The following is a 17,608-nucleotide window of genomic DNA, read 5'->3' as shown; positions in this document are numbered from 1 at the left end:
GTCAACAAAGATGTTGTCAAAATGTAGAAGCTATAAAGATGTTAAATAAAATGATTTATGAAAAATAGTTTATTATTTTCTTTCATCCCCCTTTTTACCTAGCACATATTTCAGGGAGCTTCAAAGCAAAAGAAGATAGAACAAACAAACAAGCAAAAACCTCACTGGAAACAAAATTGAAAGATATGTTTATTTCTCTGCAAAAATTTTTGGAATGCATGCATAGTCTTACGACAATAAATGTACAATAAACTTTTGAAGTGGTGTCCTCTAATGGAATATGGCTTCACCTATGAGAGGCTTATCATTACAAAAAAAAACCAGCTTGGAGTAAGAACTTCTTTAATGCATTGAACTTTTAGTGTGTTAATCCAGTAATGCTGAGGTTAAGTGCCTGACCTGAAGATAGGGTGTACAGAGCGATGGAGTGGATTAATTTTGGATTGTGGAGATGGGGACATGTTTCCCACCTTTTTTCCCACTGACATCTCAACTCCTGAAGCAGACAAGTTGGAAGGTAGCCTCTTGTACTTGACTTGATTTCATTTTGGCATCCGTGTCCCACAAGACTCAGCTATTCCTTGTTAAACACCTATTGGATGCTGGGCCTAAAGGTGGCTCGTGTTGATAGCTACATTACCAGTTCCCACCAACATTTCCCCATATGGCTTTTCTTGCATCCTACAGAAAGAGGTAGATTAAGAAAAAACATGGCATGGGAGTTGGGGGTTGGGTAGGAGTCGTTGCTGTGGTGAATACGTACTTGTCTATTATTTGCCTATTCTGGGATAGATAGTGTAAGATTCTCGAGTGTTTTTCGGACAGAGTTTGACCCTGTGTGCAAGGCCTTCTCATGTTTAACCTGATAACTTACCTTCCTTGGATCTGAGGAGCTGAGCTGGTGCTGCACACACTACTGTAAAAGCTGCTCCAGGTACCATACTTTCTGTTCAAGGAGGCACTGAGTGAGGCACTTTCCTTTGGGGGCATTGCATAATAAATTTCTTTATTTATCACATCAGACCCAATTGGGGAAGATCAGAACCACAAACTGAAAGGCATGAGCTCGGCAGCATTCTTATGGTCTCCTTTCAAAGACACGTGTGGTGGCGATGCCTGGGATCTACGCAGCAGGTTAGAGCACTAAGAGAGCATCAGTGGATCTAGTTGTACTTCGTAAACATTGTCTTCCAGGGTTTCCTGCCTCTGGCCCTTGTCAGCAGTTTGTGTGAGGCCTCCTAATTTTGACTGTGTTGGTGATAGCCTACTGGTTTGAGTTGGGCTTGCTTGCTGAGAGGTCGAATAGAAGCAAGTTCTGGGATCCAAACTGTTCCCTGGTGCGTAGGATGGTGGTGCTGTGCTCCTCTTCTCAGAGCTTATTGTGGGGGCAAAACTCAACTCTGTGTTCAACTCTGGTAGCACTGGCATTGTATCTATAATTTCATATTGACAGGACAAAGACACCTCCTCCCTTTCATAAAAGGCCATGCCAAAAGGGATAGCACAAAATACAAGATCCGAGGGGAGCAGCTTAAATTCGTTGGCTGGCCGGGTAATCACAAACCTGTAAGAAAAGCCAGAGAATTGTTAGCTTCTGAAGCTGCAGGGTTGGGTGGCTCCTGGTTCTGTGGCCAACCCAAGAGGCCAAGAGGCCATTTTGCTGGGCTGAAAGATGTGTGTGTGTGTGTGTGTGTGTGTGTGTGTGTGTGTGTGTGTGTTGCCTTGCTTCATTGATTCTTGATAAATAGTAAATCTCTATGGCACCCTGGGATAGGAGAGTCCCTGGAATTGGGATTAGGAGGCTGGCTTTCAACTCTGTCTCTGAATCCAGACACTTTTGGCCTTAGTCATGACTTTCCCCATAATTGGTGGGAGAAGTTAATCTATGGTACTTGCTTTTAAAACACACTCATGAATTTAACTGGCACACTGCTGGGCACTTAGTGATACTTTGTCTAACTGGAATATCACATGTATCCTCTATATTCTGTTCTTGGTTTAAGTGCATGATAACATAATGCATAAGCTGCCAGATTTCACATAGAATAACAGCCTGACTAATAAGAGTTGTGAAAAATGAATGTCAAGAACACTCAGAGACTAGACCTGCATTGGAAGACTGTAGGGAAGCAAGTTGCCTTAACTACTAACCAGGTATAAAGCACATTCTTCATTCATGTGAGATACATTAATCAAAAGCTCAATATTCGTGTCAGAACAGCCTTTCAGGCTCATCTTGCAGGACCCGCAGCCTGCTTTTCTCCCCTCCCATCTACAAGATCACATTAGGGATCCTTCTTTCTTCATGGAATAATCCAGCCACTAGGTCTCTTCCACTCCATCCTCTAGAACCCTATTCTGTCCTAAGCAAAACTCTCAGAAAGCATATACTCCCTAAAACATGGAAATGGCACTTGGGTTCCTGAAGTCTTCTCAGGTGTCAGGGATCTTCCTAAACTCATGGGAGATGGGTATTCAGAGAAAAAGCTGCCTATGGATTTCTGATTTTTTGAGCCAAAAGGGATCTATTTGTTTAAATTACATTTTCCATGAACCTGTTGAAGTACCCTTTTTTAAGCTGAACATTTTCCTAGGATTGTGTTCTATAGACCTCCTAGAGCTGTTGTGGATGGAGGAGAAACTTTAGAGCGGGAGGGAAGGTGGCAGGTAGAAAGAGAATGAAAGAATGAGTGGTGGATGTGGATGTCATTCCTGCTTCCCAGTGCTGCTTTCAAAACATCACTTCTCTTCCAGCCTCCCACTGACTGTCTTCATGAGTTCTGTAGAGCCTCAACACTCTCTCCAGATTCATCAGTGTCATCCATACTCATACAGGTTTATTGAGGTCTTTGAACTCAGAATGAATATTCTTTCAAACTCTAATGCCACTGTCATCTTATGCACCTGTAGTGTCTCTGTGGTTTCTAAGCCCACCATCTGGACCCATCTCTATATCATCTAGCATGCAATGATCTTTTTCTCTAAACCAGTTTCCTGCCCACATTCTGGGTGTCACAATTTACTGGCACTGTATCATCTCAACAATCTTAAGCTTCAATCAATCACTCTGACCACAGTTTCCCATCATCCTTCCTGAGTTATTGCCACACTCAAGAGTTCAACTACCCTTTCATTTCATCAGGATTTCCAATCCTCTCCCTTCACTTTATGGTCTAACGTTACTTCTCAAATCCCCAATAAGCCTCCTCTTCTGCCCCTCTCAGCACTCAGTCTAAGCCTCCATTTTTTTCTCAATTCTCTGTAATGTTTCTTCCCTCTTCTCTCTGAGCATTGGCTGAGAAATCCTGCTGCTAAATAAAAACTCTCACTAGCATGTTCCTTACACAGAGCCATAGCTGCTTTAACATCTTTGCTTTGCTTCCTTTTCTCTCTTATGAACAGAAACATGTTTTTTTCTTTTCTATTCCAGACCATTTCACTGAGTAATTTGGCTTCCCTCCTTTCTCCAGCAACAGGTTCCATTGCTCCATTTCTATTCCATTAACTTTAACTTACTCTTCTTAGCCTTCTAGATGCTGTCTATCTCCACCATGAGAATCTTAATGAGAACATGCTTGATAATGCTCATTTGAAATGCTTCTTTCCTTCTCGTCCCACCCCTTTCACCATTTACTCTTCATTCCACATTGTTATCACATTGATCTTAAAGAAAAAAAAAAACTGAACATACCACTACCATGAATCATATGTGCCAGCGCAGTTGCTAGATAAAAAGCATCCTATGATCCAGCCAAGTCCAACAAGCCCAAAAGAATACAAGGGAGTCTTTACAATGTTGACAATGGCTTTTCAGGTTTAGAAACTTGCATGGACACTGATTAAAGTAACTGCAAAAGAATTCTGATTTAAGATTTTCTTCTCTTTTTCTGTTTTCACTGGGAACAGACTCTACTGTGTTTTGCATTGCAGTTCTTGATGTTTGTAGCCTGTGCCATTATTATTAAATTTGCCTTTCTTGCAACTGTGGACCTCAGGCATTGAAGGAAATTAACCCTGGCTGCTACATTTGGCAAGTTGACACACATTTTCCAAACTAGCATACTCCCCTTTTGTTCTCCGGATTACGCTCCTCATCTTCTATCATGCGGTATAAACCAACACACAGGATTCCAAGATTATCCAATGTGCCACAGAACAGTTGTCCAAAGGTTTCTCTTGGCTAAAGAAAGAAGATAAAAACAAATATCTGCTGGATACTTAAGGCTCGGTAATAACAAGCATCTACTAGCATGCCATTGGCATTTGCGAGAAGTTTGGGAGACAGCAAAACCGTATCTTGTAAAACTTTATGATGATCATATTAATTGGGAATGTAGTTAAGTTTATTATTAGGTTTGAAACTTTAACCTCAGTGGTTAGGCTCGTTATTCTGGTTCTTGCAAGAATTCCAAGCACATGTGGTGTGACGTGTGGTTGTTTGGTAACTACTAAAAATTAACACATAAAAAAAGGCTTGACAACTAATTTTTTGGGTACATGATAACTTGAGTTGGTAAGCATCCTCAAAGAGTCATGTTATTCCACTCTTACATGTCCTTGCTCAGGTTTTGTCCAACCAAACCACTGAGAACAGATAACAGGTTCAAAAGCAGAAGTTAATGAATCCAGTCAAATGAAAAGACAGTATTTGCTCAGTTCCGGTCTTCCTGAGATAAATAGAAAAGTGAGGATGGGAATCATGTGGGTATAAAGAGGAGGAGTCTGGTCTAATCTCCTATAACCTCTAATACAGTAGGAAGTTGTCAGCAGTAGTTTCCAGGGCATAGGGTCACTCACAAGTCAGCTGTCACTAAGGAACACAGGACCAGAGATAGAAAAAGACTGGATGATTCCAAGGGACTTGTTGGAGACTCTTTGTCCATGCACATATGCATATAACAAAGGATTTGCCATTTGTATTGGTAGCATATGTTGAGATGTACACTGGGAACAGAGGCTTGCAAGAGTGGGCTCCTTGTTAAGCTCTCCAGGTGATATACTACAGAGTAACAGAGTTTATTTCCTTGTAAAGACTTATTCTCAACAAGGAACAGCTTGGATCAGACTCCGGGTCAGATATCAGCAAATGGACCCCTGCTCAGGCACTGGTTGACAATTTAGCTTTAAGCGAGTTCCTGCTTCTCTGGGTTTCAGATTCTTACTTTTTTAAAGCAATCAGTAATACTGCCTGCCCTTTAAATCCTCAGACGATGTGAGAAAAACTATATTGGCACAAGGAAAAGATTTAGTAAATATTAGCATTGAAATTGTAATAAACTTCCTGGTGGGGGCACAAAGTCATTGGATGTCTTATGCTGTTGAATATATGAGATTCAGCCCTATATACATAACAGAGATTTATGTGTCAGAGTTCTGAATGATGGCATGTCCTCCAGGTTCAGGAATCTTGTATCATCCAATAAAGGATGGCAGAAGGGCAAGAAAGCATGGCAGGGTGTATGGTAGGGGTGGGAGGATAGAAATAAAGAACAGTGGAGAGAAAGAGAAAGGGGCCAAAGTCATTCATTAATTTTGGAATTCACTCCAGTGATAACTAATCCACTTTGAAGATTACAGCGTTGATCGGGTCCACAGAACAGAGTCCTCCATGACCCCTGGAAGATCCTACCCTTCAATATTATGAGTTTGGGAATTAAGTTTCCAAAAATGAACTTCAGAGACCTCATTCAAGCCATGTCATGTAGAATTCCTGAGGCTTCCTGACTTACTTAGCTAGAAGGTGGGGATAATAGTGGCTGCTTTATTTGCCCCTTAGGATTGTTACAAATGTGAAGGGTGTTGATTGTAGGACTCTATGAAATAGAGTGAATTGTAAAACAGCCTATGTATTACTGATTACTTTTGTGTTAGAAGCTATCTAACACTTCAGAGAGGTTGGATCACCTTCAGAAACTCAAGAGAAGTGAGGAGATGGGAAACTTCATTGTGATAAGAGTATACTCACTTTAACAGATGACAGAATGTTTTGGTCTAAGGACAGAAGCCCCAGCCTACACCGCAATCTTCCAGAGGAGAAAGTACTGCAGCTGTCAGTCATGTCACAGAATTTCTCCTTATCCAGATGTTGTTCCAGCTGGGAGCTTATCCCTCCTGTCACCAGCATCTGGAGTAATTCCAAGACGTGATAGTTGTAGAAGGCCTAGAAAGTAAGGAGAAGCTGTGATCACATCCCAAGGAGCTGATGTGTGAATGGTGGAGGAGGAAACGCTCGGAGAGTGAGTGGACATCACTGCTTGCAATGAATCTGATGGTGCAGAGCAGTGTTTATCATTCCCATCATCAGAGTCTAATCAAATATGGCAGTTCGGGTGGTATTCTGGATTAGGCAAAGTGAGGAAAACACTGACCTAGTTCCTGGTCTCCTCAAATCCACACTGTACAAGAGGGGTGTGGGTCATTAGGCTGCCACCAAGGATTCTTCCCTCAAAACATGACCAGAGGGGCCTGGCGCCGTGGTCTATTGGCTAAAGTCCTCGCCTTGAACGCACCAGGATCCCATGTGGGCGCCGGTTCTAGTCCCGGCAGCTCCACTTCCCATCCAGCTCCCTACTTGTGGCCTGGGAAAGCAGTCAAGGATGGCCCAATGCTTTGGGACCCTGCACCCACGTGGGAGACCTGGAATGAAGTTCCTGGTACCTGGGTTCGGATTGGTGCAGCAATGGCGGTTGCGGTCACTTGGGGAATGAATTATCGGACGAAAGATCTTCCTCTCTGTCTCTCCTCCTCCCTGTATATCTGATTTTGTAATAAAAATAAATAAATCTTTAAAACAAAACATGACCAGAGAAGAACTTTGGGCCCAGATGCCCTAATAATCATATATATGCAAACATATATACATATATAACATATTTATGCATCTCTATAAATGTACACATATTTAATGAGATCACCTTTACTACTATTTTCATTCATATTTGAGTGTTCCTGGTGTGAGTCTACATATATATGTAACATGGGTATGGTCCATTTGGGTTCAGGTACTGGCTCAGATATTATTAATGACTGGATTTAGCCCAATTCTTTTTGTATCTTTCAGAAGCGGCTAGGGAAGAAAAAGTACATGAATGGAGTTTTAGAATCAAATAATTTCCATCATAATGAAACCAGAAGGGGGCATGTAGGTCAATTTCTTATTGTGAAACACATTTCACATTGAATAATCCTCCCCATTTTCACAAATTCCCTTTTCCCAGAATTCAAACCATAATGAATAGACGAGGAATTCATACACATTGCAAATGCCATGGTAGTATACCTATTTCTTCTTCTTTGACTAGTAAATATGTGGTGTTTAAAAATGTTCACCCTCTGCCATATCTGAATTAGCTGTTTAGTCCAGTCAAAGTGAGAATTTCTCTGTTGTTACCAGTACAGTGTGGCTCATCTTCCCCAAACTCATGTAACTGTCTGAACAAATTCTCAAAACACAGATAAACAAACAAACAAAGTTGTGCTCCTCAGAGGATGGACTTTGTCTCTTTAACATTCAAACCCTCACAGATGCATTGGATGCACAAATGTTTGGGTGACGTAAAGTACTGATTGCAATGGTCATTGCTGTGTATGGTGAGCTAAACCTCAAGTTGTGGCACCAGCATCCCATGTGAGTGCAGGTTGGTGGCCTGGCTGCTCTACTTCTATCCATTTCTGTTTACAGTCTGAGAGAGAAGCAAATCATGGCCCAAATTCTTGGACCCCTGCACCCACGTGGGGCACCCAGGAAACTTTCCTGGCCTCTGGCTTCAGATTTGTTTAACTCCATCCACTGCAGCCATTTGGGGAGTGAACTATTGGATGAAAGATCTCTGCCTCTTCTTCTCTCTACCTAATTCTGCCTTACAAAGGAAAACAGAATAAATCTTTAAAACAAACAAACAAACAAACAAAAAGAATACTGATTACAGCAGGCAGGTGATTTCCAACAAATGTGCAAATCCTGCTTATAGAGGCAATGGGTACAAGTTCACCTAAGAAACAATATGAGAATATTTTCAACAGTTGAAAAAACATGGAGATAAAGAGAAGTTGATTTTGGTGGATTTTTTTAATCCCTGTGTGTTCATCATTAACTCTTTAATGAAAAACAAAAATAAAAAGAAAAAGGCTGGGATTTTAAAACTTGGCTGCCAAAATCAACTCATCTTTCACTCTCAGCATCCACCAACTCTTAAAAATGCTCTTTCCAAATTTATGTGAATTCAGAGACAATGAAAAGAACTTCTACACTAGTTTTCAGATGAAGATGCCCAATCGAATGATTAGTCCCACACCTCTGTCCCATCCTGCTATGCTGTTGCTTTGTTCTGCTTCAGAACCACACTGAAAAGCACCTGCCAAGTCAACCGTGACATCCAGGAGAGCTCTGAGGTTGCAAATCCAGGGTTGGGCGACAATCCATTTAAGAAGCATGTGGCCATCACATAGAGTGATCAAGCCTGATACTGTTAGGGTAATTCTCCAATGATTAATGAAAACCCGTAAATTCCAGGGCTATCCTGATGTCAGTGGCTCTAACCCAACATGTGCGTTACATATTTAACTTGGAGGCTTAGCTGTGGAACATGTCATTTCTTCAGCTTTGACATCACAAGCATTGAGAGAATATATTAAGGAGAATAATGGGATTTGTGTGTCACCTTTGTTCTGGGAGCTCCTCTCCTTTTCTGATTATCCTGGCTTCCCTGGCACTGGCCTGTATGAGCCTCTCTTTTTTTCTCCTTTTTCCTCCTCTCTCTCTCTCTTTCTCTCTCTCTCTCTCTCTTTTTCCTTTCTCAAGGATACCTGCAAGTGGAAATGCTCTTGCAATATGTTCAGATTCCTAAACTTGGGCAGTTATTCTATAATGTAATCATGTCTGCTAGAGCTTGGACTTCCAGTATTAAAAAATGCTGCAGCCTTAAGATCAAAAATTTGGGGGGACGGCACTACCCACTCATAGTGAACTGTTCAGCTCAGTGACCTAAGAAACAGCTGTGATGTGGGAGAACTTATCTCCTCATCAGAAAAGGAAAAATACTCCACATGCTCATGATTGTTTTTGAAACTCTTAGTGTACAGCCATCCAGGAGTCCTGTAAGGAGATCTGCCTACTTCATATTTAAATCTTTACAGAATTGAAATACCAGAGGATTAAGAGTGGGTCTAATTGATATAGTGTGTGTACATATTTGCTTTGCGCTGGAGTTTATGATAGACTAGCAGGGCGGTATTTGTTGTCAGCCACTGCTCATTGTATCAGGACATTCAGAGAGAAAGCACATCCAGTTATATTCAACCAAATATCATGGATCTATTGTGCTGATAAAGTTTTAAAAATTATGTAAAAATGTGGGCCTGGGGCAATAGCATAGTGGTTAAAGTCCTTGCCTTGGATGCGCTGGGATCCCATATGGGTGCTGGTTCTAATCCCAGCAGCCCTGCTTCCCATCTAGCTCCCTGCTTGTGGCCTGCGACAGCAGTTGAGGATGACCCAAATCTTTGGGACCCTGCACCTGTGTGGGAGACCCAGAAGAGCTCCTGGCTCCTGGGTTCAGATTGGCTCAACTACAGCCATTATGCTCACTTGGGGAGTGAAGCATCAGATGGAAGATCTTCCTCTCTGTCTCTCCTCTTCTCTGTATATTTGCCTTTCCAATAAAAATAAATAAGTCTTTAAAAATGTATAAAAATGTAACATAAAAACTCAGCATTTCCAAGCAGAACCAAGTTTAAACTCAACCCTGCTATGCCGTGCTACCTCTGGGAGGCACACATTTGTCTCCCATGAAGGGGAGGCAAAGCTGAACAAGCACTGTTTTCTGAGTTCACTGGGGAAGAAAGAGAACCTGGAAATACCATGTCAGGTATAGAGTTCACCAACATGGAAATGAAGGTGGTGCTCATACCTTGATAGGATTGGTCCCTTTCCAGAGGGAGCCTGCTTTGAGCACTGCTGATGCCAGCTTTGCTCCTCCGTGAAAGGAGAGCATAAAGGGAACAGGCCTGTTGAGACTGATATGGCCTCTGCCTCTTCAGCAACCAGCTACATGGCTCCTGTGGTGTCACACTGGGCAGCAGTCACAAGAATGAACCCTAGAGGACGCTCCTTGGGTATGGGATCTTTTTGGGTGAAAGAGACAGGCAAAATGGACTGGAATGACCAGCTCCTGCCTCAACCTACTTTCACAGGACTTCTGCCTGGAGAACGGATGCCTGTCTTAGAACAGAGTTCCAGGATGTTGTCTAGGTTACATCTCTCTCTTGGTGATGTATTTCAACTTAGAGAGAAACTGTCTTGAAAATATTTGCAAAAGAAAATTTTCTTCCAGTACAACCTTTTCCTGGCATATCAGAGAAAAGCAGAGTTGTTCTAACTGCAATGAATGTTATGGGAGCCACATATTTGTGTCTCTTCATCAGCCCTGAGCACTCTTGGTCATGGATTCCTTTAAGCAAGACTTGGAAAGCCCAGCATTGGAAGAAAGTTGGTGACTGAAGATAAATGTCCCCACGAGAGACATGTGGGTGACAATCATATGACTCAGGAATTCCTCACAGGTGAGTATGAAAACCAACGATTGACTTACAAGCAATGTATGACTAATGGCCTAACTGTCAACATCTATATAAGAGGCCGATGATGAGTGTTCTCCTAGCTGAATGGATAGGAGAATTCAGTGAGGCCATGTGTGCTGTGACCTTGGCACAATGTCAGTGCTTGAGCAATGTAATTACTCCTTCTATGGCAGATAGTACTGCTATTGTTGCTGATATAAGCTCAACTTATTATCTAAACTTTTTTGGAGAAAGTTTCATGAAGGTCTGTATCTGGGAAAGAATCAAGCATAAATTAGTGCTGGAGAAGAGGACCACTGCGCTCCCCAGTGATGAATGGCCTGTGCCAGCAATGAGACAAAACTTCTTGGGGAGATGGAGGTCTTTGCCTACCTCCCAGCTTCCAGCAATGTTGAGCATGCATGGCGAAGCAACCCGAGCATTTATGAACATATCCCAGAGCCACTCAGCCACTCTAGTTGTTTTATTAGGAAACAATCAGTATTCTCTTCTTGCTTGGGGTTGTTTCTAAATGATAAGACTGAGTGGGTGGAGGGGAAATTAGTCAAGATCAAATGATAGTCAGAAGAGTAATAATTGGAGACTTGGGCCTGCTCTTGTGTTCTTTCTTTCCATGTGGATGATATGGTAGGAAGGTCCATTCTTAAAAGGTCAAATAGAGGTGTTGGCACCATGTATACCAGGCTAAGCTCCTGCAAATGGAAGCCAGTTAATGCCCTGGGTTGCTTCGCTTCCAATCCAGCTCCCTGATTTTGGGCTAGGAAATCAGTGCAGGACAGCTCAAGTCCTCAGTCCTCTGCACCCACATGGGGAACCTGGAGGATTATCCTGGCTTCCAATTAGCTCAGCTCCAACCATTATGGCCATCTGGGGAGTGAACCAGCAGATGGAAGACCTCTGGCTTTCCTTCTCTCTTTCTCTAGAAAAAGTTAAATAAATCTTTCTAAAAACAATAGAAAGCACAAATAAATCCAGTAGAATATGCCTATAGCAAAAGGAACAGAATTAGGCAGAGCATTTACAGACTGTCAACAATGGTTGCTTCCATTCTTTGTTGCAGCAGCGTTAATGTGAATTCATTTTGCAGCATGATCCTTCACTTATGCTTGAGTAGCTAGAACAGAAGTCCAATGGCCTAGTGAGAGATTTAAAGGTCCTATTAGTGTCCTTAACAGGGATGCTGCCTTGTCCCTTGGGGGTTGCCATCCCCAAACTCTGCTTCAATTGACCAAGTGCCAGTGCTAACTCAGGCCCCCTACTAGGGTTTACTCAGCGCAAGCTGTTGATTCAATGTGAGGTATACCCACATATAACAACCTCTATGTCAGTCCACACTATGTGGTTGCTTTTCTGTCTTGCACATGTCGCCACAAGGCCTCAAATTGCAAAGACTTTATATGATTCATTTTGTTTTCCAGCTTAAACAAAACAAAACCTTTCACTGGGCAGACTGGGGAAGATGCAGCCCTGCTCGAACTGCCCGAGCCAGCAGAACCCTGAGTTGATGGGCAGGCTGAGGACAAAACAGCCATTCTCAGACCACCCTAACCAGTAGAGGGATGGGGAGCCTTGGGCCCAGTGCTGTAACCTCCTGCCGTAAGAGCAATGCTCTTTAGTCTAGGTGTTGTTTTATGGGCTGTTGTGTGGAGTGTGCTCATTTGTTTTCATTTCCATTCTTTCAGCAGGTATCTGTCCTTCCTGCCTGATTTGCTTCAGTATGTTCCCCTTTTAAGTTAGTGTCAAAAACCTTTCCCCCAATGCCATGGTGTTGGGAGATGGGAAGCAGAGCCATCTTCAGCAGACGAATGTCCTTATGCTGGGAGAGTACAAGTTTTCTTGGAGTGGGTGTCTGAGTAAAAGGTTGAGTTTGATATCGAGGCCCTCCCCTCTTTGTCTCTCTTACTCCCCCCCCCCACCTTTTTGCCTTCTTCCATGTTATGACCCAACACCAAGCCCTTAAATATCATGCCAAGTAGACATGGTGCCATGCGTTTGGACATCCCAGCTTCCAGGATGAGGAGGAAGGGATGCACGCAATCTCCTATTGTTTTATCAATTTCCCAGTCTCAGCTACAGCAACACTGCACAGACTGAAATGCTGCCCTTCTGCCCAACTCCAAATGAAATCTGTGACTTTGCTCTTGCCAGTGTGGGCAGGTCTGATTTAATTAAGTCTTCAGCTTAATTTAAGGCATGAATCTGTCTGCCACTGAACAATCTAAAGAGAGCTGGGACCTTAAAACCATCTCATGCCAACAAGTTAAGATCACCTCAAGTCACCTGACACAGCAGTCGTTAATTCCAGGCAAGCTAACTGACATATCAGGAACAGAAAATAGGATGGTGCAACGGGCTTTCTGTCAGAGCCACCTCCCCACCAAAGTCACCAAACCCTCTTCTCTCCAGCAGATCCCTTTCTCCTGCAGTCTAGGTTGAGTCTTGTTTAACCCTTTAATAACTCTGAAGTAACTCTGGTAACCGGCTTGGTTAGTGCTAACTATACCTGAAGTACAGGATTCTGCATCTGAGAGCTCAGTGAGATCCATGATACCTCCAGCACAGCTGGGATGCATAGCACTCCTAACGAGTACCAGATGGCATTGATGTCCAAGGGATATTTGTATGCACCAGCTGTGTTCCTCTCACTTGTGTATGCTGTGCTCAAGGCGTGCCTTCAGCTTAAGAACAATGTTGTTTCTATATGGGGTTTCCAAACAACAATGAACTCATCGTCTTATGCTCGGTCCTTCGCAAACCTGAACACCTGTATATTGATGCTCAGCCATTTTGCAACCCTTTCCACAAATCTGAGTAGGAGGAGAAAAGAGGATGTTCGTTTATAGGAGTTAAATGCAGTCATCCACAAATGGTTATATGTGTGTTATCTTGGGGTAGTCAAATCCAAAATCTTTGAATATCCTTGGCTTGCTGCCACCTCATTGCTTCTGCCTGGGGTATGTCTTGTGTGAGAGGTCTGCATGACCTGTATCAGGTCTTCTGATTTAGAGCTTCATTCACAGGTAGCCTCTCCTGGCCATGTATTATAACCTACACCCTTTTGCCCCATCCCTACGACTCCCAACTAACATTTCCTTAGACCTGTGACTGCTTGTTACTTAGGATGTTCTTGCCAAACTCCTCCACTTGGTGCAAACTCTACATGGTGGAGATGTCTTCTTGTTTTATCACTACTCTAGACATCACACATTGTGCAGTGTAAAATTTCACTAGGCATTTGTAGGATGATGAGTTATGTCTGCTTATGGAAATCTTATCATGGATGAAGGTGTGTGTTTATTGCCTGAAGAAATGCTGAGAACAACTACGATGTTAAAGAAAAAATACATATGCCCGTTATATATTTGAATTAACTCTGAACCCCAGGATTTCATGATGGCCAGTTTCAGTAGGTGTTGCCAGGGTGACGCTAGGCAGAGCAGAGAGAATATCATCCAGGCTGCAATACCAAAGGCCTGGTTGTTGATCCACAGTTGAAGTGGAAGGATCAGAATTCCTTCCTCCTGGTTTTGGCTACTCTGGCTTCATGGGCATCAATTTTTTCGTGTCAAGAATGTGAACTTTTTTTTTAAAATCTTTCCTTGCAGTCATGCATGGAGATGAGATGATGTACATGGATAAGATTCAGCTTTGAAGATCAGAGAGGACTTGGAATGGTGAAGTATTGTCGTCTGCCCAGCTCTAACTTACCCAGTCACCCCTCGGCCTGGGACCCCTTTTGGACCCGACTACACTTACCGTGGCCAGGAGGGAGTCCAGGAAGTTGCCAGAAAAGACGGTTCCCGCGGAAAAGGAAGTGCTAAGGAGCAGGTTGTTTTCTTTCAGGTTCCCCTCCAGCCCACCAAGTTGTTCGATAAAGTGGATGTTGGAAGGATTTTCTGCAAGGCAGATGGCAAAGAAGACACACATATTGAGAGGTTTAAAAATACAAGGACATCCACAAAACACAGGCTGATGTGGCCCCCTGGTCCAGGGACAGAGCCTCTTTGGGGTCTCTGTGGGATTGGCCCCCACTTGATGTCTCTGTGTGATTGACCCCCCACTTGGAGGCATTTTTTTCTTTTTATGCATCTTCCTCCCTTGAAATCATGCCTGCCCCACCTCCTGGCATCCGTCTGTCCTCTTAGGGACAGTTTGCCACAGCAGGTCCAAGTTGCTGCAGATCAATATTCTGGGTGCCCCATTGCTGTGAGGACGCTTTCAACATTTTGTGTGAAAATTGAATAAAATGGTAGTGATTTGGGTGCAGAATATTTGAAAATCAGGCACATTGCTTTTTTCAGAGTATACATTTTCCTTGACCATTTGATAGATCCCTTGTGTTGCTTGTCTTTCCAAACAAAGCAATTTGGGGACCAAAGGGAACATTGAGTAACTGTACTGGGGCAAAAGGCACAATAGAGGAACCTATGGTCATCCCAGCTGTAATCTTCTCACAATACAATGTCACAGATTTCCACATGTCTGCTGGGATTCCTAGAATTACTTGAGTCCAGATTGAACTGGAGCAGTACTTTGAACCACCTGGTGATCTTGTGACAATGCAAACTCTTAACTCATTCCATTTAGGGTGGGGTCTGGAAGTCCACATATCTAGCCAGCCCCCAGAAGCTATTGATGCTCCTGATTCATGCTCTATATAGAGTAGCAAGGGTTTACAGAATCATTCTAATTGAGGCTAGTGCAATGACAGCTAAATTGTTCATTTCTTTTTTTCTATCTGTCTCCAGCCTGCAACTATTACTCCATACATGGTCTCTGCCATGAATAATACTGATCATTGTTAAAAGTGAGATTGGATGCATTGGCTGCTGCCTTCCTGAACTATTGCTTCAAAAATATTTGTCCAGGGAGAGAACAGCAGATGGAAAAGCATGCTTACTCTCCATCATATAAGATTGTGATTCCCTAAACTCAGGTTCTTTTTCTATAGACTCTTGATACGGTTGTGTCTTTGCTCTCATTCATGTCTCCCTTTGGGAAGTAAGATTTGAGCAATAAGCACCAAAATGGTGATCCTCTAGCTACTCTTACTCTTGTAAAGAATATAAGATGCAAGTTTTGCTTTGTTTTGCGTTCTGGCTAGCATCCACGAGACCTGTGGTTAACTTCTTGGTTTGTTAGCAGAATGAAGATGTCAGCAGTTCACAGATCTGGCCATTGAAGTTCTTGATAATACAGATCAAAACAAACCCACTGGACATAAAGGTCAGAATACATTCTTCAATTAGAGTTGTTTATTCCTTAATCCCCTAAAGTGTTAATAAATTGGGGGGAAGTGAAACAATCTTTTTTTACCCCAAGTACAATAGTATTTTTGATAAAACATGAACAAGAGGGGACTAATCCCACCCCACCCCTCCGTATACTCAGACTTTCTTATCCTTGTGTCACCAGGATAAGAAACATGCATGGAGCTTTGTCCAAATATTGCTGTGTCATCTTATACCCATGGCCTCAACTTTTCTAGCCATGTTCCTGTAGACCTTGGTATGTTCTCTACCAAAATGCTGGCAGTCAGCCCTACAGTTGTCATATCTGTATGGCCCTTTTCAGCCATCCAAAGAACAAGTACTTGGGCTAAGTGACAGGTGAATTGTTAGGTGCATCTATTCTTTGATTGAACTGAGATTAGAAGTCCCAAGAGAGTGAGTGGGTGTTCCTCAGGGCCAGCAAGGCAGTTAACTGATTTTCTTACAACCACTCTAATAGACAGTCTGTTTTTACTTAATGTACTTAGTATGTATATATACCTCAGAAGATAGAGATGGCCCCAAATGGAAGAAAAAATAGAAGTAATTACCAATAGGCTGACAGGTTCGGGTCATAATCCAGGAGTTTCAGATGCTCGAAGATGAATCTTAGGAATGTCTGCTCCAGAATGAGAGCGATGAGGCTAGGGTCCCACCTACTACAATGTCACCTCAAGCTCACGTGGCACTGGGACCTTCTGATTCCTCTCCAACTGCCCCTGATTTGTTTCTAAGACCAAGAGATCTGTTCGTCTATTGTTACATGGCTCCAACTCAGCTAAATCTCTGTCAGGCATTTCACTATATTACAATTCCCTGGACCAGCTTTAGAGATTGACTTTGGGTTGGCTTAATCTGTGTGGGTTGAGGGCGGGGCAAGGTAATGTTCTGTAATTCTACAGTATCTTTCCCCTTCTCTTCAATGACTTACTGTGAGTAGTGAATTCTAATGGGTCTCCTAAAGACCCCTCAATGCATATTGGGTAACTTTCCTTGTATTCCCCTGCATAGCTTCCTGGCCCCAGAATTGCTGCCATCAAAGGAAGTCGAATGTTAGTAAGGGGTTGGCATAAGACAACAGCTTATTCTGTCATTGCTCACAAGAGTGTTTCCATTTTAGAGGAGCACCACTCAAAGCTGGGATTGAAATGATGCAATGAGATACCCGGGACACAAAATTTAAAAGCTTCCCAGGTGAGTGCCTCCTCAAAGTCAGCTTTGCAAGATTCACATTCTTCCTAGACTTGACTGAAAGTCCCAGGATGGGTAGAAAAGTCAGTCCAGGGAAATTCTGTCAGTCTTCAGATTCATATCCTCTCCTGTTGCCTAAGACTGAGCCAGTTGTTGGTCTTCCTTTAACTCCTGGTAACTAGAAAGTAGCAAATGAAGATCTCATCTCTAACCCCAGACCTCAGAGGTGGCAGGCTTGGCCCACTTGTCAGGAACGGGTCTAGTGTAACATCCAGCAGACATTTCCAGCTCTCTGGGCTCCATTCTTGTTCCTCTGTCCTTTGACTACATGCTACAAAGAACCTTGGGACATCAGTATGCTTCAGAAGGATTTCTCCCTGCAATTTTGCTCTTGAAACATCACTTACTCAGTTCAGTGATAATGGGGATTCTTCGGTATTTTGGTCTCATCAAATCTTCATTATAGATAGTTGATCTTCTATCTATAGGCAATACAGAAAAGTCAAGGAGAAAAAACAAGATGATAAATGCCAGGAAATTAGCTTGCAGAACCTGACAAGGACATTAAA

General features: G+C 42.7%; 1 protein-coding gene across 1 annotated transcript in view; it reads right to left on the bottom strand.

Moving 5' to 3' along the window:
• Nucleotides 1-1,143: 1,143 nt before the first annotated feature.
• Nucleotides 1,144-17,608, bottom strand: part of LOC121152599 (potassium channel subfamily U member 1-like) — a 35,235-nt gene continuing 18,770 nt past the window's right edge. Inside the window, 5 exon segments of the mRNA XM_040974716.1 lie at nucleotides 1,144-1,564; nucleotides 4,056-4,180; nucleotides 5,966-6,160; nucleotides 14,335-14,474; nucleotides 17,447-17,514. Coding sequence (XP_040830650.1) covers nucleotides 1,144-1,564; nucleotides 4,056-4,180; nucleotides 5,966-6,160; nucleotides 14,335-14,474; nucleotides 17,447-17,514 — 949 coding nt within the window.

This window comes from Ochotona curzoniae, unplaced genomic scaffold (assembly GCF_017591425.1).
Source record: "Ochotona curzoniae isolate NIBS_2020 unplaced genomic scaffold, NIBS_Ocur_1.0 contig_2508, whole genome shotgun sequence".
In the NCBI taxonomy this organism is placed as follows: domain Eukaryota; kingdom Metazoa; phylum Chordata; class Mammalia; order Lagomorpha; family Ochotonidae; genus Ochotona; species Ochotona curzoniae.
Note: the sequence above shows the minus strand (reverse complement) of the source record. Positions and strands in the feature narration are given on the sequence as shown.